The following is a 22,459-nucleotide window of genomic DNA, read 5'->3' on the forward strand; positions in this document are numbered from 1 at the left end:
AGACACCTTACTGCAATACCTGCATACTTACAAACTATTCAACATATTTTTTATTCAGAGTTCCTGTTATCAAAGCCTTAATGGAGGGATTAAAATGCATCATTCCACCCAGAACACCACCAGTTCCATCATGAAATTTAAATATTGTACTTGCAAGATTCATGGGACCACCTTTTGAACCCATGCACTCTTGCCAGATTCAATTTTTAACATGGAAGGTTGCCTTCCTTGTGGCTATTACTTCTTTAAGAAGAGTTAGTGAAATACAAGCATTCACTCTTGAAGAAACTTTTTTTCCAAGTACACAAACATAAGGTGGTACTAAGAACAAATCCAAAATTTCTACCAAAAGTAGTATCTCCTTTTCACATCAATCAAACAGTGGAATTGCCAGTCTTCTTTCCACAGCCAGATTCTGTGGCAGAAAGAGTTCTCCATACCCTGATTCTAAAAAGAGCTCTTATGTACTATATAGACAGAACTAAACAGTTCATGGAAACAAAGCAACTTTTTGTATCCTTCCAACAACCTCATACAGACAATCCTATATCAAAACAAGGTTTAGCAAGAAGGATTGTTAGAAGTATACAAACATGTTATGTCAAAGCAAAAAGACAACTTTTAATCATTCCTAAAGCACATTCTACAAGAAAGAAGGGTGCAACAGTGACTTTTTTAGAAAACCAATGACTGATATATGTAAAGCAGCTACATGGTCAACCCCTCATACATTTACTAAACCTACTGTGTTGATGTTTTGTTACAACAAGCCACTGTAGGACAAGCTGTCTTAAGAACATTATTTCAAACAACTTCAACTCCCACAGGCTAGCCACCACTTTTTGCGAGGACTAACTACTTTGTAGTCTATGCATAGCATGTGTATCTGCAGCTACACATGCCATGGAACAGAAAATGTCACTTACCCAGTGTACATCTGTTCGTGGCATGGAGTGCTGCAGATTCACATGCACCCTCCCTCCCGGAAGCCTGTAGTCGTTTAAGTTACTAACATTTGTACATATGTATTTATATTTACATTTGCATGGACATCTCTTTTCTCTTACACACTCTATCACTCCTTTCTTCACCCTCTGTGGGAAAACAATCTAACAATGGAGTCGATGACTATGCGCAATGGAACCAAGAGGAGGAGTCACTCGATCCCGTGACTCCAAAAAGACTTCTTCGAAGAAAAACAACTTGTAACATTCTGAGCCCAACACTAGATGTCAGAATGGATATGCATAGCATGTGAATCTGCAGCACTACATGCCACGCACAGATGTACACTGGGTAAGTGACATTTTCCATATGTTCCAATCACTGAAATCCTTCCAAATCACACATTCAGTTTTTCAATCCCTTCATTTATACTCATAAAACATACATTCTTTTGATTCTTCAAAAGATAAACTCATGTAACAGATCAATTAATTACAGCTTACAAACATAGTTACTATATATTCTCTTGAACAGATTTTGTCACAAAATGCAACTATTATATACAATCATCTTGGTGGTTTTTGTGTGGCTATAGTAATTATTCTGTGTGCATTTCGGCATAAGTGCCTTCTTCAGGATAGCCACTATATATATATATATATATATATATATATACATATATGTATATATATATATATATATACACACACATATATATATGGCTTATATTAGGCCTCCAAATACACACCACAAGTCAATCATGTAAATTCTCAATAGTGGACTCCGTGCTGCCACTGCACTCAATCAAGGCTGCCATTCTGGCTTAGAATCTGAGAAATCTTCCTAATTTAAATCCATTCTTCATCAGAAATCCTATGCATGTCATACGCACACCTTCCTAATATTGACGTAACGTTTCTTACTTTGCAATAATCGCAAAATCTATCAATCTGAACAGAGGAATCCTCACATTCATTCAACTATGGCAGGGCTAAGGTTCCTCCACAAAGTATTGAGTATTTTTTAGGGTTGTCCACTTTGAAAGTAAATGATGTAGTTTTCTCTACTATGAACTGTCGCCTAACAAGGACTCAAATGCACCCTGCTACCTAGAGACTGATGAAGTCTTGATGTATTGTCCATTTATGAAATGTAGATTAGAGGAAAGTTTAGATTTAAGCAAAGCAACAGTATTAGCAAGAGAAATTTAATAGCCCCCTTTTTAGGTCGAGCCTAGACAGCGCACAAGTGCTGTCTGGAAGACCTGTTTCATAGAGTATAGGCATTTGCTCCAACCTGCTGCTGCCTGCCACTTCCAATAGGTTAAAGGCAGTATCGCTGTTGTTGTTTTGCCTCCTAAGTGGTTTGGCAGCCAATACGTCACTTTCTGTGCTTGGCTGAGGAGCACCTGCCAAGTACACTTTATTTACGCCTAGAATGTTTTTCTGTTGTTTGGACGGACTATTTTTCTTTGTTTCCTGTCTCTCATGTTTATCAGTAAGCACTCGTGTTCACCCACACAGTTCATGTTCCCCATTTGCCTATCGCTTGGTCCCTACTTTACATAATCAGTAATTACACGTAGTTGTGTTGTACCTGTGTTTTGTACTTTTTGTTTTTATATTGCATGAAATCGACCTAGGGCAATGGGACCACCCCCAAAACATTCAGAACTATGTGCTATTTCTGTTCAGGCAGACCTGTGGGTCACACTCGGTGAAAGGGGGCCCACAAATTATAACCTCTTTCACCATTCATTATATATTTAAATTCTCTCCTAGCTAAAACTTTAGTTTTTACTGCCAAGAGGAGTTTATAATATAAGGGCCTTCTGACATCCCTGCTTGGTCTGCAAATGGATAATGCGCTATGCTCAAATGGCTGAAGGATGGTAATTACTCCAAGGCACTACTAACTCAGTTGGCTTGACAAAGGACATCTAGCCACCGCAAGTAGTATTGCACCTTCTGCTGTTGACTCTGCAGGGACATCTAACTATAAACAGTGGTACTACACCGCCTGCTGTTGACTGCAGGGACATCTAGCCACGACCAGTGGTACTGCACCTTCTGCTATTGACTCTGCAGGGACATCTAGTAACGACCTGCAGCACTGCACTTGTGCGCCACTGACTCCACAGTTATATGGTAATAAAAAGGCCTGCTTGGCCTGAAAATACACTATGCTCTCAAGGGACTGATTATATGATCACATTGCAATATTCTTTACCATTCTTCTTTTTATGATTATGCTGTCTAGGGGCTGAATATATGTTTACTTGACTATGTTTCTTCAAAATGCTATTTTGACTGTGGTGCTCTGTAGGGGCTGTTCAGACCATTACAGTCTAATGCTAATTGTATGAAGAAATGCACAAACACAGTTCATTTCTGATAAAGGTTAATGTGCTGCATGGCTAAATATTTATAAGGCCCCAAATGCAAGGTTGTCATCATCATTTAATGTCAACAGCTCTAACTCTCACTAATGCGAGCCCTATTGCATTGCAAATTCTTGTTGGATTTGGGTACTAGAAAACATTGTTTGAACATAGTAAATTCTTTCCTTTACAAGACTGTATTATTGAGGTAGGTAAAAAGGTAAATTTCTAGGTAGCTAGAAATTGAATGCTTTAGAGAAGTGGGTGTGTGACTAAGGTAAATAGAATAAAATGAGCACAAGATGCCACTTGATTTGACGATTGTGGTACTCAACCATGGAATCCAAAAGACTGGCCAAGATCAAAGGAGGAGATGCGTATATGGAATATTGAGGATTCTTGTTGTCTTTGAGGACCAGTTATGCACACCCTCTGGATTAGAGAGGTGGGTATTTGGAGAGTAGTCATGAGGACTTTAGAGGACACAGATGGCAGCAGAGCATTCTTCAGTAAGGAATGGGTCCAAACCACTGAAATGCCTTATTTAATGTCCCGCAATGCAAAATTTGAATTGATTCAGTATTTTATACTGAACAGGGCTTACCTTTCACTTTTGTCTCTTAATGCTTCCCCTACACCATTGGGGCCTGTCCCTGCTGTTTTCCCTCAAACGCTAATTTTTCTCATATGCTCTGGGCTTGCCCACTTCTCTTACCATTGCCTCTTGCCTCAAGGTTGGCCACCTTATCCCTCTCACTGGATAAACGTGAGATCACCTCTCATTGGAAGTCTAAAACTTCCACCCTTGGTTACAGCCTGGGTGTGTGCCTGTTCGAAGTGGGCTGAGGCTAGAGGACCTGCCCTGTGCACACATCCCTTACTCCCCCGGGTGTCTAGTTTTCAGAAATGTCTGGGTTTGATAGGTTTCCCTAGAGGCCGCCGAGCCCAGGACCAAAAACGTAGGTGCTCCCCCTTGCAAAAGCAGGTTATTTTGTGATAGATAATTTTGATGTGTCCATGTTGTGTTTTTGTGCTCTTCGCTGTCATGTGGGCACTTGGCCCACCCACACAACTGAGGTAGCATTTTTATCCGGGGACCAAGGAGAACTCAGGGTGGTAGAACATTTCTGGCTTATTTCTGTTTCTGGAAGAATATGGCACAGAATTGCGAGGAAAATATGTGATTGCAGTCCCATTTTGAGGTTTGCAGTACATTGTGAGTAAGAAAACTTGTTGGGAACCACGTGAGGCACACCACCCTCTACTCCCCTTGGTGTCTAGGTTTCGAACATATCTAGAGTTGGTAGATTTTCCGTACACAAAAGGCGAGCATGCTACCAAGTCTCTTACTTTTGTGATGTCCCTAACACTCAGATTGTGAAAAAAATGCCCTTAGGGTTTGTTAAAAAGACCCCTCACCCACCAACCTAGTTAATAGCATGCTGTTTCATTGGGGTCCCACCCAAGATATGTAGCGTGTCAAGGGTGTGCTTCGATGCCTGATTATAGCAGAGCTGTTCTTTTCGTAACAACATATACATACTGAGTGGATTTGGCACAAGGGTGAGGGATGGTTCAGTATATAAAATGTTACCAACAAGTGATTTCACAAAAATGAAATGCAACTGTTAATAATTGATAGGTCAGAAAACTGAACCAATGACTCAGCTTGTGAGCTGTAAAGCCATGACAAGGCACCAACTGCTTTACTGTCCATTCACACTTTTCATACCTGTTACTCACAAGACAATTCACACCACCAGCTGCGGGCTCAACACATTACAACATTTACAACAAAAGACAATGTGCACCCTGGCAGAGAGACAGAAAAGACAATTATTGCTGCACAACCATATATTCATCAGGTACATACACATACTGGTTGGATTTGGCACAACGGTGAATGATGGTTTAATAGATCACATTTTATTAACAAAAGATTTCACAAAAATGAAATGCGCTGTTAATAATTGAAAGGTCAAAAATCTGAACCAGTGACTCAAAGCTTGTGACACACCTTTCATATCTGTCACACCCAAGACCATTCATGCCGCCAGCCGCGGGCCCAGCACATTACAACACTCACATCAACTGTTAGCGACATTCAAGGGCCTATCACTTTCACATACCCACAGCAATCACACCAGCTGGCAGTGTGTGTGTGGACTATGTCTGGCTAGCAGTGTGTGTAGTGACCAGCAGCAAGTAACTACTCACATACCGCAAGTCAAGTGCCAGCTCACTCTGACCGCCAACCAAGTGCCTGCTCACTCTCACCACCAGCTAAGCATCAGCCCACTCACACCACCAGCCAAGTGCCAGCCCATGCACATCGCCATCATGTTTAAAAAAAAAAAAAAAAAAAAAAACACACACAAACCAGCTGGAAGCAACTACAAACACAACAGCTCTAACTAAATACACCACACTAATGCCAACTGTGAAACTGAACAAAAAAAAAAAAAAACGATACAGACCAGGCAACGCTCACAGGTGCTTCCAAAAAGTATTTTTTATGTGGTACATTTGAACACAAACGGGCAAATACAGCCCAGGTTTAGAAGGATAATCAGGGCAGTGTATACAACTCTCCTTCCGCATAACTCTTTGCATACAGACTCTGCATCGCTTACAGGGATTATTTATTTTTTGGGGTGGGAGAAATGTGATCAGACACATCTTCCACCTGTCCAACTGTAGGAATGCTTGCCTGTTCCACTCAAACAAGGCTGCCTATCACAGATTCCTGAAACTGACAAATGTCATCTTTGACAATGGAGAACATTCCTTGAACACATCAAAAGCATTAGAGGTTTCCAAATGTAAGACTTACGAACAGCAGTGTAAGATTCTAACCTCTGATCTACTCTATCTACACCACCCATGTGCTTATTGTAGTCTAAATTGAACACAGGTTTGCGCACTTCATCAACCTGATCCCAAACAGTCACAGGTGAGGTACTTTCATCATAGATGGTAGTCCGCATGTAGTCATCCTTCCTGTCTGAAACTTTCACAGCTAGCAGTTTGTCATTACTCAAGGCTTTGCACTGTCCCCTTTCAAGTTTTGTACACACAAGCTCCTTTGGATAACCTTTACGGTTAGAGCGGACTGTGCCACAATCAAAGGGTCCACTTTGAACAAATCACTGAACAATGGCACATCAGTTTAGAAGTTATCTAGGTACAAATGGCGACCTTTGTCAAACAGTCGTCTACTAAGTTCCCTCACAATTTTCTCACTAACTCCAAAAGTGTATGGACAACCAGGGGAGCAATAGTGGAATCCCTATAAACGTAGACCCGGAAATTATAGACATATCCTGTACTACTCTCGCACATTATATACATCTTATTTCCATAACGTGCCCTCTTGCTAGGAATGTACTGCCTAATAAACAAACAGCTCATGAACAGGACCAGAGACTCGTCCATAGCTATTTCTTTCCCTGGAAAATAGATCTCTGAAAATCGATCTACAAAGTGATCAAGGACAGACTGAATCTTAAAATGACAGGGTGATCTTGTGGCAACGCTAAAGCATTATCAGCAAAATGCAGCATCTAAAGCAGAAGCAAATACCGATCACGACTCATGATTGTAGGAAATATGGCCGTTGCTATCAAGGGACTGGAAGACCAATATGAAGATGGCGACTGCTTCCTTATCAAGCCCATCAAAAAAGTTAAACTCAAGAACTTCTTCAACTCTTCCAGATATGTGGGACTCCACCAGGTAGCTCTGGAGTGGGGCCCAAGTCTGACACTATTGTCCTTCAAATACTGTTCAGCATACAAATGAGTCTGCTCAATAATCTCACCCCAAAATACATTGTCCATAAACAACTCAAAGAAATGTATAGGCAAAACGTTTTCAGTATTCACTTTACAACCTGCAACTCCAGTAAAGGCAGGCAATGCCGACTGCGTCATGTTTAGGGCAACCCAGTGTTCAGATCGTCCAATGGAAAGACTTTCAGCCCCAGGCTGCTGCACTATCGGCCAGTCTAAAACAGGCATTACATCCGCACTGAGAGTGGCTTCATCATCAGATGATTCCTCTTGGACAGGAAATTTACTACCAGAATCTTGCACTTCATCCTCTGCCTCAGATGCAGAGTCAGCCTCATAATCATGGTCAGAGGAAGATTCAAAAAGCATACCAACAACCTGCTGAGCGGTCATCCTGTGGCTAGTTATGCTCCTTCCGAATAAAATCAACTTGGCAAATATGTCAACAACAACCAACACTGTGTAAAATAAGTAACAACCAAAGTGTGGCTTTATAACAAAGAGCTATATACTCAAAAACTATACCACTCACTTGCCAGAAACAGCTAGACTCACCAGCATCTACTCTGCATAGACACAGCAAACGCCAACAATATCCCACTAAGAAGAAAAACTAAATAAAATTACACATAAGACAACCCAGTACACATAGTGACAAATCAGAGAATTTTGCACACAAAAAAAAATAACCTAACTATGCTGCTATTATTACACCATTTACAAAAAAAACTCATCCATGCATAACGATGCTCATTGAAGTAAACTGTAGAAAAAAGTTTTTCTTACCAAACACAAGCAGCTACGCAAACTGCAGATCTCCCACTGCCGAAACCGCAAGCAGGAGCCACAGCAAAGGAATAAAAAGGAGAAATAAACATGATCACAAATGCAAATGATGTGCCAGTCCACACACACACCAAGCTGGTGGGCAGTTGGGCCTAAAAATATTACCAAAACTTCCACCCCCCAATTCCCCCGTAAACGGGAGCAACCTGTGTCCAAGGGGCCACTCCCCACAACAACAGCAGCAACATAGTGAATAAAACATTGCTGGTGTCTAGTTGTTTCTGCACATGTGCCTAAAAAAAAGAGACAGATCTGCCTCCAAGGGGGGCAGAAACTACCAAAATATGTGCCACCTAAAGGGAGCTACCCTTGCCCACTGGGCTGCCCCCCAAAATCACCAACATTTTAAATCCCTGGTGTCTAGTGGTTTCTGCCCCCTTGGGGGCAAATGGGCCTAAACAAAAGAGGCCGATCTGCCCCCAGGGGAGGGGTGGCAGAAATGGGCAAAATATCTGTCCCCTAAGGGGAGCGACCCTTGCCCATGGGGCCACTTCTCAAAATTGCAAACATTTTAAATCCTTGGTGTCTAGTGGCTTCTGCCCCACTGGGGGCAGATGGGCCTAAAAGAAATGGCAGATCTGCTTTGGGGAAGCGGGGGACAGAAACAGCCAAAATAGTTGCCCCTCCAAGGGATGACCTTTGCCCAAGGGGTTGCACCCCAAAATCACCAAAATGTATAATTCCCTGGTGTCCAGTTGTTTCTGCCCAACTTGGGGGCAGATCAGCCTAAAAGATTGGCCGATGTGCCCCCAAGTGGTGCAGAAATGGCCAAAATATATGCCCCCTAAAGGGATTGACACTTGCTCAAGGGGTTGCTCCCCAAAAATCGCCAAAATATACTACTCCCTGGTGGCCTAGTGGTTTCTGCCCCTCTTTGGAGCAGATCACCCCAAAAATATGGCTGCTCCCCATACATCAAAACACACACACACACAAACAAAAATCCCTGGTGGCACAGTGGTATTCCTGCTGCACGATCGTCACCCCATGCACGATCGTGCAGCAGGAATCCATTTCAAAGAGATACTGAGGGAAGAGAAAAACTTTCCTTTCCCAATGGTGCCTTTTTGAACCCCCCCCCCCCCACTGCCAGAGGAGAGCAAAACGTACCTGTTATCTTCTCTGATGCTGGAAGCAAATGGCTTCCAGCACCGTCGGCCTGCTGAGATGATGTCAACGTGCGGGGTGCACACTGATGCCATCAGATAACCGGGATGGGGAGGTCGGGGTGGCAGTGGAAGCGCTTCTGCTGCCATCCCTGGTGGGGAATTAAAGTGGGGCATCCCACAGGGGGAGTTCCAGCACTTGCCCTGGAGGTTGGTGCTAGGACGGCTGGAGCACACATGGCAACCACAGCATCAGATGGCCCCGGCCTTCTGTATCACCCAAGGGGTTAATTAACTTAGACACTGAAATATATACTAAGATGCTGGCTACCTGGCTTGCCATAGACATAAAACATCTGGTTTCCCCACAACAGCATAGATTTATACCATGAAGAGATACCACCAATCAGATAAAGGATGCTATTGCTTTATTTGACACAGGGTATTTGTACGCGGCAGGGGTGCATGTTATCCCCGCAATGTTTTGTTTTGTATATATAGGCCTATTTTTGCCAACTTAGAAAACAGCCCCAGATTCTACTCATCGTGGGGTTGAAAGAAAAAAAAAATCACTTTTGCGGATGATGTATCTGTGTAATCACTGGATCCATTTCAAGCCATTGAACATTCTCAATAGAGGCTGAGATGTTAGAGGCTGAGATGTTAGGGGCTATTGATGAAAATAGACCGAACGTACTAAAAACAAACTACTTAGTTTTGTGATGGATAAAAAAAGTTTCCGGGGTTGTCCCAGTAGCCACTTAGGGGGTCAGGATTACAAGTAGGCTAGAGCAGGTTGTACAGTTAAATTACAAGCAGATATTGAATTTATGTATAGCTAAAATGCGTGTCTGGAACAGGCTGCCAATCAGTATATTAGGGTCGTCCAACATAGTTAAAATGACAATCCGTCCTAAATGTACTTGCTTTAATGCAGTCCTTCTGCATGTCCCCGGCTCTCTATTCGTATAATTAGATTGAGCTATGAGCAGTCTTATCCGAGGGTTCAAGACAACTAGACATGATATTCGATTTATGAGGTTCCCTCCTAATCTGGGAGAATGGTCATTGCCGTACACCTATTAGGTGCGTCCTAACTGATTGTAGCCCTGATTCTAACGTTTCAGAATTTCAAATGGCCGTTGAGGCTGATGGGAAATATTTGCTATCCAGACTTTCTGATCTGACTTATTTAATGCTGGTACTTTTTAAGACTCATAACTATCCATAACATTTGAGGTAAAATGTGTGCTGCTTATTTGTATACCTAATATCCATTCCTACACACCACTCTGGGGTAACCCAAATACTCCTTTTATATTTCAAGACACAGTAGCTAGAACATGGTATTTCCATGGAGAGACAACAGCCAGGCAGCTATATGACAGTCATGGTTTATGTGTGTTTGCTACACTACAAACATTATATAATCTCCCACAGCTGTTATTCTTTAAGTATTTTCAAATTTGTGATTACTTGCTGCATAATCATAATTCCAACTCTGCTATAAATCACCCGACATTCTGGTATATTTGCACACTATAGATGGCAAGTTAACAATCGGATCAATATATCACTAATTTAGCACACAAGTGAATCCTTAAGACTAATCAGACAGTTCAATCAGAGAACATCTCGGATACTTTTGATATGATAAACACTTCAGGTATCTCAGTCTAATCATCCAATAACTTAAAATCCCCTCAGTATTTTGAACTGCACATCAGAGAAGATTAATAAGTGGGCTAATAACACTAGTAATAAGTACAGATATCCGAAGCACAGGCTATAAGCCATGGATATCATTCATATGTTTACCAGCTGTCCTCATTTAAATAGCTACTGGTCTGACATTGTTCTGTTGTTATCCTAGCATTTAGAATGTGATGTTCAGCTATTCATAAAAATTATTATGCTGGGATTTAAACTGAATGCCAGATTGTCTATAATAATTTATATTGCAATCATAGTGGCCCACCTCAGTATTGCCAGAGAATAGATTAGTGGGACCCCCTCCCACATCGGGCAAATGATGGGTACTTTTCTTACAGATGTATGAAACTGAGGCTGCTATTCTAAAAGCTCAAAGGCAATGAGGATGAGAATTGTCTTAATCATATTGGGCCACAATTATTTGTGCTTTTATTCTGTGTTCTCTGTCTTACCCTGAGCACTGCCAGGTACTTTTCTAATATTATGAGTGATTGTAGGAGGCTGGCCTGGCTTATAGTGGGTACCTGATGGTACTTACACCTTGTGCCAGGTCCAGTTATCCCTTATTAGTAGATTAGTAGTGTTCTAGCAGCTTAGGCTGATAGAAGTAGCTATAGCAGAGCAGCTTAGGCTGAACTAGGAGACATGCAAAGCTCCAACTATACCACTTATATCATATAGCACTATATCATAAGAATCACAATACTCAGAGTTACTAAAAATAAAGATACTTTATTTTAGTGACAGTGTGCCAAAAATATCTCAGAGGATATACTCCCTTAGGAGGTAAGTAAAATACACAAAATATACACACAAACCAAAATCAGGTAAGTAAACAGTTAGAAAAGTAGTGCAAACATTGTAGAATACAATAGGATGCAATAGGCCTTGGGGCAACACAAACCATATACTAAGAAAGTGGAATGCGAACCACTTAGGGACCCCAGGCCTAGTGTAGTGTGTAGGGGGTCACTGGGAGTGTTAGAAAACACTAAGGGTGTCCAAGATACCCCACACCAAGACTCTGAAAAGTAGGAGTAAAGTTATCCTACTTCCCCAGAAACACACTAAAGTCGTGATAGGAGATTCTGCAAAGACCACAACAGACTGCAAAGCACTGAAGACGGATTCGTGGACCTGAGGATCTGTAAAGGAAGGGGACCAAGTCCAAGAGTCGTGAAAGTGTCCAGGGGGGGCAGGAGCCCACTAAACCCCAGATGAAGGTGCAAAATGGCTGCCTCCGGGTGGAAGAAGCTGAAGATTCTGCAACAACGGAAGATGCCAGGAACTTCTCCTTTGCACAGAAGATGTCCCACAGCATGCTGGAGGATGCAGAGTTGTTTCCACGCAGAAAGACTGCAAACAAGCCTTGCTACCTGCAAAGGTCGCGGTTGAAGAAAATGGGTGCTGCCTGGGCCCAGGAAGGACCAGGATATCGCCCCTTGGTGGGGGAAACAGAGGGGGTGCTCAGAAGCACAGAGAGCCCACGCAGAAGCAGGCAGCACCCACAGAAGTACTTGAACAGGGGTTCAAGAAAACTATGCACGGCGGTCATCTCAACAATACAAAGGAGAGTCCCACGAAGCCAGTGGTCAACTCAGCAAGTTGAGCAGTGCAGGACGGAGTGCTGGGGACCTGGGCTGTGCTGTGCACGAAGGATTCCATGCAAAAGTGCACAGAAGCCCTAGCAGCTGCAGTTCACTTAGTACACAGGATTACTGTCTGGTGTGGGGAGGCAAGGACTTACCTCCACCATATTTGGACAGATGGACCACTGGACTGTCAGGGTCACTTGGATCCAACTCCTGTGTTCCAGGGACCACGCTCGTCAAGATGAGAGGGGACCAAGAGGACCGGTGATGCAGAAGTTTGGTGCCTGTGTTAGGGGGGAATATTCTGTCGACCCACTGGAGATTTCTTCTTGGCTTCCAGTGCAGGGTGAAGGCAGACAGCCCTCAGAGCATGCACCACCAGGAAACAGTTGAGAAAGCTGGCAGGATTAGGCGCTACAATGTTGCTGGTAGTCTTCTTGCTACTTTGTTGCGATTTTGCAGGCGTCCTGGAGCAGTCAGCGGTCGATCCTTGGCAGAAGTCAAAGAGGGAGATGCAGAGGAACTCTGGTGAGCTCTTGCATTCATTATCTGCCGAGAAACCCACAGGAGAGACCCTAAATAGCCCTCAGAGGAGGATTGGCCACCTAGCCAGGTAAGCACCTATCAGCAGGGGTCTCTGACATCACCTGCTGGCACTGGCCACTCAGAGGCCTCCATTGTTCCCTCACACCTCTGCATTCAAGAAGGCAGAGGTCTGGGACACACTGGAGGAGCTCTGGGCACCACCCATGGGATGGTGATGGACAGGGGAGTGGTCACTTTTCCTTTGTCCAGTTTTGCGCCAGAGCAGGAGCTGGGGGATCCCAGAACCGGTGTAGACTGGTTTATGCAAGGAGGGCACCATCTGTGCCCTTCAAAGCATTCCCACAGGCCAGGAGAGGCTACTCCTCTCAGGCCCTTAACACCTATTTCCAAAGGGAGAGGGTGTAATACCCTCTCTCAGAGGAAATCCTTTGTTCTGCCTTCCTGGGACTGGGCTGCCCGGACCCCAGGAGGGCAGAAGCCTGTCTGTGGGTTGGCAGCAGCGGTAACTGCAGTGAAAAGCCCAGAGAGCTAGTTTGGCAGTACCCGGGGTCCATGCTGGAGCCCCGGGGATGCATGGGATTGGCACCCCAATACCAGATTTGGTATGGGGCGACAATTCCATGATCGTAGACATGTTACATGGCCATATTCGGAGTTACCATTGATAAGTTACATATAGGTATCGACCAATATGTAGTGCACGCGTGTAATGGTGTCCCTGCACTCACAAAGTCCGGGGAAATTGCCCTGAACTATGTGGGGGCACCTTGGCTAGTGCCAGGGTACCCTCACACTTAGTAACTTTGCACCTAACCTTCACTAAGTGAGGGTTAGACATATAGGTGACTTATAAGTTACTTAAGTGCAGTGTAAAATGGCTGTGAAATAACATGGACGTTATTTCACTCAGGCTGCAGTGGCAGTATTGTGTAATATTGGTCTGAGCTCACTATGGGTGGCAAAAGAAATGCTGCAGCCCGTAGGGATCTCCTGGAACCCCAATACCCTGGGTACCTAAGTACCATATACTAGGGAAATATAAGGGTGTTCCAGTGTGCCAATCTGAATTGGTAAAAATGGTCACTAGCCTGCAATGACAATTTTAAAGACAGAGAGAGCATAAGCACTGAGGTTCTGATTAGCAGATCCTCAGTGACACAGTTAGGCACCAAACAGGGAACACATTCAGGCCACAAACTATGAGCACTGTGGCCCTGGTTAGCAGGGTCCCAGTGAGACATATAAAACACACTGACAAATAGGGTTTTCACCATGAGCACTGGGGTCCTGGCTAGCAGGATCCCAGTGAGACAGTAAAAACACACTGACATATACTGACAAACAGGCCAAAAGTGGGGGTAACAAGGCTAGAAAGAGGCTACCTTCCTGATCATACTGAATATGTTGCCCTTGAATGCTGAGATATTATTTATTAGTGTTTGTAACCATATCCAATTACATAAATCCAATAAAATAAAAAAAAGACATTTTTGAACTGGTCCAGAGACTATTTGGGGAGGCCCACAATTAATCAACACTTACAACCTATGTAAAACTTTTTGAACCCCTGTTCCGACCACAAATATGCACAGTAACTCAGCAGGGCTATTACAGCCATTGTTCAGCCCTTTACCCAAATTGTGATGGACTTAATTGTGGAAGTCCAACAATCTGAGGAAAGAAAGGTAATTGTGGTGGTGGTTGACTACTGCACTAAGGCAACTCATTATTCATTCTATTCCATTAAGCATGTTACCCAGAGCTTGCACTGATTTTCCTAAAGGAGATCTAGCGGTTACATGGGTTACCTGTGGTAACCATCAGTGATGGGGGGGGGGGGGATGGGGGGCAGTTCATTGTTAATTTTTTAAAAGTCTGATTAAAAAAGTTGGATATTTGTTCATTTACTTCCAATAGTTGCCATTCACAAACATTGGTCAGGCAGGGAGACTAAACCCAACTTTAGAACAAATCATAAGGTGTTATCTCATGCAATACCAGAGTGGTTTCATTAGTTACCTACCCTTTAGCTTAGTTAACCTATGATAACTCTTTGCACTCTGCAGTAGGATACTCCCTGTTTTACCATACATGAGATTTATATACTTGTATCTGGCCTTTAGTTCCTGTCCTCCCAGAGAATTGCACAGTACAGTCCTTGCTGCATAACGTTCAAACAAGCAGATAGCCTTACAATAGCTTTGGAAAGCAAAGACAGCATATACAAAATTGGGAGATCTGCACTGACAATGTCACCCTCTGCACACAGAAGATACCAACCTAGTTTGACTGTTTTCTAAGAATGAGTCCATCCCTGGGTCCTATCCCAAGTTAGTCCTAGCTTTTTGGGTCCCTTTAAGATAACAGAGTTAGGCTGTTCCTGAGCCATCAGATTAGCCCTTCCCTCCCACTGTGTATTCATGATGTGGTTCATGTTTCTTGGTTTCAGAAGAGCTCATACATCAGCCACCACACCACCCCTGTCTTGATTAATGAATTCCTGCATACAAAGTGGAGGAGTTGCTGGATTCAGGACGAGTATGGGGCAAGTTGCACTCTTTAGTGTCTCAAAAGCTATAACTCTTCCAAAAGATCCCGGGAACGTGCTTCATTTGAAAGATCCCCTAAGGTAGTCAAGGTGTTTCAGAAACAATTAATGTGGAAACCACGTACACAGGGTTTAAGGTGGAAGCATCTGGGAGGAGGTACTATCAGGAATCTGTCTCAGACTCTGGGTTGTCCAGGTGCCAGGCCAACACAAAAACATACCCAGTCAGTTAGGGCATCTTTTTTCATGGATCATAGCACGTTGGAGCAATGGCATAAACATTAATAGGCCTGGAAGTTTTGGAGAATGGGAAGTTGAGAACTGGGACAGTCCTTTATGGCAGAGGCTGCAAATCTTAGGCCAACAAAGTCAACTACTGGTTTCACTTCTAGGCTATGAAAGGCTGATCATTTTGAATTTCAGAGGTTTGTTCAGCCTCATTGCCATCAGGACTGTGCCCGTCTTTCTCTCTATCCTGACCCTTCTTTTCACTGGGGAGCATTACCTTCAGGTGTGTTACTTGTCATCCTAAGGGTACTCTGTCTTAAGGAGAGAGGCGGTTAACCCTGCTCTTCAGAAACCATGATGAGCCTTGATTTCTGACAGCTTCAAGAGTCTTATCTAATAATCCACCCTTAAAGGGGTATTAGCTTTTCCAAACTCTTCTGACAAAAATTGGTCAGGCATATACTGCCTTTGTGGTAATTTTTTATAATAGAGTGATCAAACTTATAGCATTTGAAAATTTTCCAGTGAACCAACAGGCGTATTGCCTTTATTATTGACTTGTCAACATAACCAGTTGAGGCCTACAGAATTCTACATAAGCTTTCCCACAAGGCAGCCCATAGTTGTACATTCAGAAAATTATAAATATACATGAAATTACAGTTGGTCAAACAATATTCCACACTTCCTATGAGGGTTACCAACAAGTGCAGATCTTCTTTGTATGTGTATATGTATTAAATGTATGATTTATCATAGAGATGTTTCATATTTGAGAGAAGTATTGTTATAAAAATTATTAAAAGTTTAATTGTATTTTTATCTAAGGCCCAACATCATTCTATTGTGATAGACTATATGAGAGTAAACAGTTATTTAAAAATGTGTTCGGTTAGGCAGAATTACATTTATTCTGTATAGTGTTTTTCATTGCTGCTCTGATGTATTTTGTCATATATTTTGAAAGCTCATTTTTTTATATGCATTTAGTCAAATTCATCAGTGTTCCTTGATTTTGCTCAGTTAAATTGAGATTTTATGTTACAATTTTTTTTTATCTGTTTATTAAAAACATCAAACACAAATAAATTCAGCAGACACAGCACAGATAAAGATATTGTATGGTGTAGTTGTAAGGTTGTGCATCTGAGGTGCACTGTAATTTTGATTGCTGAGCAGTATTTCGTTGCCGTTGTTTGTTTTGTTGTCATAGGTCTTGTAGCTGAAATAAAGGCTTATTTATTTCTAGTTTACCAAAAGCAGTTAAGAGAAGAATTAATGCACTGAAACAACTGCAAGTGAAATGTGCCCACATTGAAGCAAAGTTTTATGAAGAGGTTCACGAGCTGGAGAGAAAATATGCAACACTGTACCAGCCTCTCTTGGAAAAGGTAGGATTGCTTGCTTGCATAAGTAGCTTATACCAGGAACAGTTCATAGCAAACTTCAGTTTCTTTGGGGATTTACCTTAGTTTGCCGCTAATGTCATTTTGCAGACCTTTAAATGCCTATCATGTTTTCACTTGCTTATTGCATCACTGGGGATGATAACTGCAACCTGTAAGAAAATAATGTTCTTTTGTGCCCTCTGTATCTAACTGTGAGATTCAATTACGTTGCACTTATTTTCCTGATTCATGGCCACTGCAGAGCGATTTCCTTTGAATAGTGTTATTTATCTGAGTGAGCACCTAACAACATTGTACAACTTTTACTTTTTGTGTTAACTCTTGTTATGCATTTGGCAGCTTTTATCTGCATAGCACGAGATGGCCATAGGATGGATACAACAGGTTTGGGACACAGCCCATTTGTTGAAGGCCTGTACCTAAAGTGTCTTCATTCCTTACCCCACTTGGTGGGTAGCTTATGCACCCCTCTTTTTACCCTGTCAAACCCCAGGAGTAATAGCTGGACAAAAAAAAAAAAGAAAATGCCTGCTTAGCCATTCAGATGTGCATAGTATGTTTATGTAGAGGAGAGTTCTGCGGAAGTGGGCATGAAAAGTGGCATTATAGCCCAGACTAGAACCTCATCAGAGCAGTGGTCCTTAACGGTTGGGAAAGAGTCTGATGAAGGGGTCTGGAATGATAGAATGAGCTGGACCCTGCAGGTAGACAGTCAGTAAGTAATATATAAGTTCTCTGGAATGGTGTAAGTTTTTGTGAGCGCGTTTCCCGAGACCCCACATACTGTACAACACTCCATTGCGTCTTACCTAGGTTTGTGTTATAAAAATACCAATACAGCCATACATACAAACTCTTCCAAATATAAATCTGCTTTTGTCTGAAACTTTTACTTGTGGTATTTAGAATTGTCTTCTGTCATTCCAAAATGAAAAATAGAGACGTCCATCGGCACCTTTTTTGGAGGGTTAGATTAGGTCTCTAACTTCCTTGAGCAACATGATCTTTTAGAACAGGAACAGTTCGACTTCAGACTGGGACATGGAACCAAGTCGGCCTTACTTCTACCCTTGGATGAGTTACAGATGCTAGTTGATCGCAGCCAGTCTGCGATCATGATTCTTCTTGATCTATCTGCCGTGTTCGACATGGTCAGTCATAGCATCCTGCTAAATAGACCTGCCTCATCTGGAGTAGGAGGAACTGCCTTAAAATGGCTGCATTCCTATTTATCTGAATGCAGCGATGCAGTCGCCCTTCCACCTTTTGCATCTGCCTTCAGGAAGGTGGAAAATGCTGTTCCTCAAGGGTCTGCCCTTAGTCCCATCCTGTTTAATCTCTATATGAGATCTCTTATCCGTCTTATTAAATCTCACGGCCTCAGAGTTATTGCACATACGATACTCAGTTGATTTGTGTCTTTGGACAGTGATCATCAGAGTGCCGTAAAGGTATTCTACAACTGCATTAGGGACATTGTGATATGGCTGAACTCCAGCTCCTCTAAATTCAGTGGGGATAAGACCAAGTGCTTTTGTTTTTTGGCAAACAAAGTCCTCATAAATATCCCCATACATTTCTGGCCTCTTCCTGCAAAGGATGTACCAATTCCCTCTGACTTAGTTCGTAATTTGGGAGTCTTCTTTGGCAATAACTGTCCCTTGAAGTTCATACCACAAAAGTAGCTGGGACTTGTTTCTAGCTCTGCGAGGCCTATGGAAACTTTTCCCTATGGTGCCAGCTGATGTGAAAACTTTAACTATCCGTAGTGTGATCCTGAGCAGACTCGACTATTGCAACTCTATCCTGCTTGGTGCCGCAGAATATTTATTAAACAGTCTATATAGAGTACAGACTGCTGTGGCAAAGCTACCCCTGAATCATGCCAGAAGGTCCTAAGCCTCAGATGCATTAAAGGAGCTTTACTGGCTTCCGTCTAAGCAGAAAACTGCTTTCAAATCTTTATGTATTGTTTTTAAAGCTTTACATGGACTTGTACCAGTCTCTCATCAGAATCATTTTTCAAGATATGTCCCGAGAATGAATCTTCGCTCCTCATCAGGTTTCCTAGCCTGCGTTCCTAATCCTAAGAAATCAAGAACGGTAGGACCTGTGGGCACTGCACGTTGCATCGTCCCACTTCGCACTGCAGCCTGGATGCCACAAACACCGGCGCTCCTGACTTCGTCATCAGTCCGGAGTTCGATGTGCAACACGTGTGACTTCAAGGGCCCAACGACCCCTGCACCGACCTCCAGAACCGATGACAGCAACGCCACACTCCATATCTCATCGCGAGGATCACGATGCCATACATTTCCAAGGTACTGTTTGCGGGTCGTCCATGATGCCATGATAACCCCAGATGGAGCTATCGACTTCAAGGGACTGTATTTTTAAGCTAATTCTTGCAAAATTCATAACTTCATTACTGTATGTTGGATTTGTTTTCGTTTTGGATTTGTTTTACACAGATAAATATTGTCTATTTTTCTAAAACTGGTGTGGTGTCCTTTTGTAGTGTTTTCACTGTATTACTGTGTGTTATGTGAAAATGCTTTACACATTGCTTCTGAGATAAGCCTGACTGCTCATGCCAAGCTACCAAGGGGGTGAGCAGGGGTTATTTGAGCTGGGTGTCCCCCTTATCCTGACTAGAATGAGTGTCCCCACGTCGACAGGGTGTAAACTGACTGCCAACTAGAAACACCGTTTCTAACAGTAAAGGTATGAAGTAGTCCTTCTGCTAAACTACAGATATGACATCTAGTTTGAAATTTGGAAATGAGACAATGTCTATGTTTCCTAATGTTTTTTTACTGGTACAATGACATTTGAATTTCTGATATAAAGCTTAAGTGCTTGCTTGTGGGTGGCCGAGCTTGTCACAGTGTCATTCACTAATAACCTTTGCACATTTATTTGTTTTACTTTGCTTTCACAATGACATGTTGTTGGATTTCCAGCTTTTATTGTTTACAAAATGGAGATGTGCAGCCACACTTGCTTCATTATGAGCAACAGGCCTTTCGCAAACATTAAGTACGCAGTATTTTGCTGTGTATATCTTTATATCTTGTGCCTTTTTAGTTCAAACCTTTCAGCACACATTTCATCTTGTGTGTCGATTTCCTAATACTCTTATTTAAGGGTGTATTTTTATGCCCCAGTGAAAGTATTACAATGTTTGTGTCTTACCATGCAGCAAAGAGGGGATACCAGTTTGAAAATGTATTTCATTTAATTCTCTCATTAGCCTGCAATATTAATATTAATTAATTAATGATTTTTGAACCCTTACCTAGTTTATCAAATATCCTCTTTGAAGTGTTGTAAGAAATAGGCTTTACTCTGTAACTTTCCAGCCTGCTTATGAGGAAGACCACATATCAGATTTCCTGACAGTTTGTAACATCACAGATATTAGCATATTTATGTGGCCAGTCCATTGGTCATGCCATCAGTTTTAAACTCATAATTCTGCGAACAGGAGTCCTTTTTTTATCTAAATCTTATTCTTAAACTTAAAAGAAACACTAGATTGTTGACTAAAGAATACTTAGTTCCTCTTTTAAGTCGTCAACTAAATACCTAACCCATGATTCCGCCAAAGTAGAAAAAACAACCAGCTTACGACTGCTATTGATTAAAAAAAATAAAATAAAGGTTCAACAAACCTGTTGGCTGAAGAACCCAGCTGAGGATAAGAAGAAATTAATGTAACTATGCTGGAAATGTATGTCAGCATTCTTAAAAATTACTTTTTGCCAAGAAATGTGAGAAGCAGGAAACCTCACTTAAAACTCACAGTGCTAAATTCCAACTTGACCATCACTATGGATTATTTTTCCACAAAGAGTGAAACAAATGTCACAAATATTTCTCAATAAGATGCAAAGCATGTGGGAAATAATCAATCTTGAGGCCATTTTGTGGAAGTGTCCCTGATGCTGGTATTATCTTCAAATAATAATGCTTGGTTGCACAATTCCTTTTCTTCAGTTGAGTGATTTCATGGGGTGATGTGTTATCCAGTGACAAAATTCTGATCTTTGGTCAATGTGGGAAACACCTGCATTGATATAAAGCATGAACAGGGCCAATGGAATTATGTGATTGTGCGGCTGCTGCGAATTTCGCATTATTATGGATTTGCTGCATGTGCCACATAATCTGCAGATTTTAACAAAAAAAATATTTTTTCTAGCTCATACTGTTTAAAAGTTAGTAAACATGCAACAACATGTTGCCGTGCAGTGAAAAGCCCTTTGCAAAGCTAGACTTGTCACCTTTTTGTTGCTTATTGCTATACTTGGACATTAACATGGTACTAATGAGGTGCAACCAATTCCCAGACAGTATTACCAAGTTTCAAAATGATGAAATAATTAAGTAATACTATTTCAAAATGTGCTGCATTATGCCGCATAATTTGCCTTTTCTTGTTGCATAATTTACCAAACCCTGTCACATAATTTGGCTGTCTCCTGCTGCATAATTCTATTGGCCCTGAGTATAAGGAATCACCATTGATAGATTCTGCCAATAGTTAATTTTGTTTGTAGACATTTTAGTTCCAGATTTCACTAAACTCCATGAAATAAGTCTTGGTGACTCCACTCCTTAAATGGATCTCTTTTGAAGCCTTCTAACCCTCTACTTCTAAACATTGTTTTGTAAGTACAGGCACTAGTCATCCTCAAGTTGTTTAGAAGCATATCCCAAACCATGTTATCTGCAGTCAGATTATTTTTGTCCAGCTAGAAGCACAGTAATTGCGATGCCTAATGTTCATTCAACTATTTACTGTGAGAGTTTTAATGACAGTGCTACTACACGTCTGAGACCACTATGCTGCATTTTAGATTTGAGTAAAACATGTGATGTCTTTAGCAAAGTGAATGAATATCGGCACTAGCATTAGTAATCAGCTATCACATCCACAAAAATGTAAAGACATTTCAAGTATTTTTTAGTCTCCCATTCATACAGACAAGCAAACTATTACTGTAGTGATAACCAGTTTTCTGGAATTTCTATAGTCTTTAGCAGTGGTTCTTTCATAGCTTCACAGACTGAGTTAATTCCTCCTCTTTGTCGAAGTGGGAGTCCCTCAGCAACTTTAACATAGCAGTAAAAGGAAGTCCCTGCCTGTCTATGCCTAAATTCTCTGTTATCACATTCACCTCATTGTAAAGGGGCCAAACTTCAGTCACTAAGGTGAGCGTGCTCTTTGTCTCACTTCTCCCATATTTCATCATACCTCTGATTTCTACTGCATGTCATATGGAAGGGAGGTCCATAACTTTGCTCTTCATCTCAGATAAATCAATAAATTGAGATAGTTTCTTAAAA

At 41.9% G+C, this 22,459-nt stretch overlaps 1 protein-coding gene across 3 annotated transcripts in view; it reads left to right on the forward strand.

Annotated features, from left to right (window-relative positions):
- NAP1L4 (nucleosome assembly protein 1 like 4) overlaps window positions 1–22,459 on the forward strand; it is a 597,513-nt gene that overhangs the window by 157,791 nt on the left and 417,263 nt on the right. For all 3 annotated transcript variants that reach the window (XR_011201382.1, XM_069223015.1, XM_069223016.1), the window contains exon 5: window positions 16,945–17,086. Coding sequence is in view for 2 of the 3 variants with exons in the window: in XM_069223015.1 (XP_069079116.1) it covers window positions 16,945–17,086 (142 nt within the window). In the remaining variant the exon portion in view is untranslated. The remainder of the gene's footprint in view (window positions 1–16,944; window positions 17,087–22,459) is intronic.

This window comes from Pleurodeles waltl, chromosome 3_1, assembly GCF_031143425.1.
Source record: "Pleurodeles waltl isolate 20211129_DDA chromosome 3_1, aPleWal1.hap1.20221129, whole genome shotgun sequence".
NCBI lineage: Eukaryota > Metazoa > Chordata > Amphibia > Caudata > Salamandridae > Pleurodeles > Pleurodeles waltl.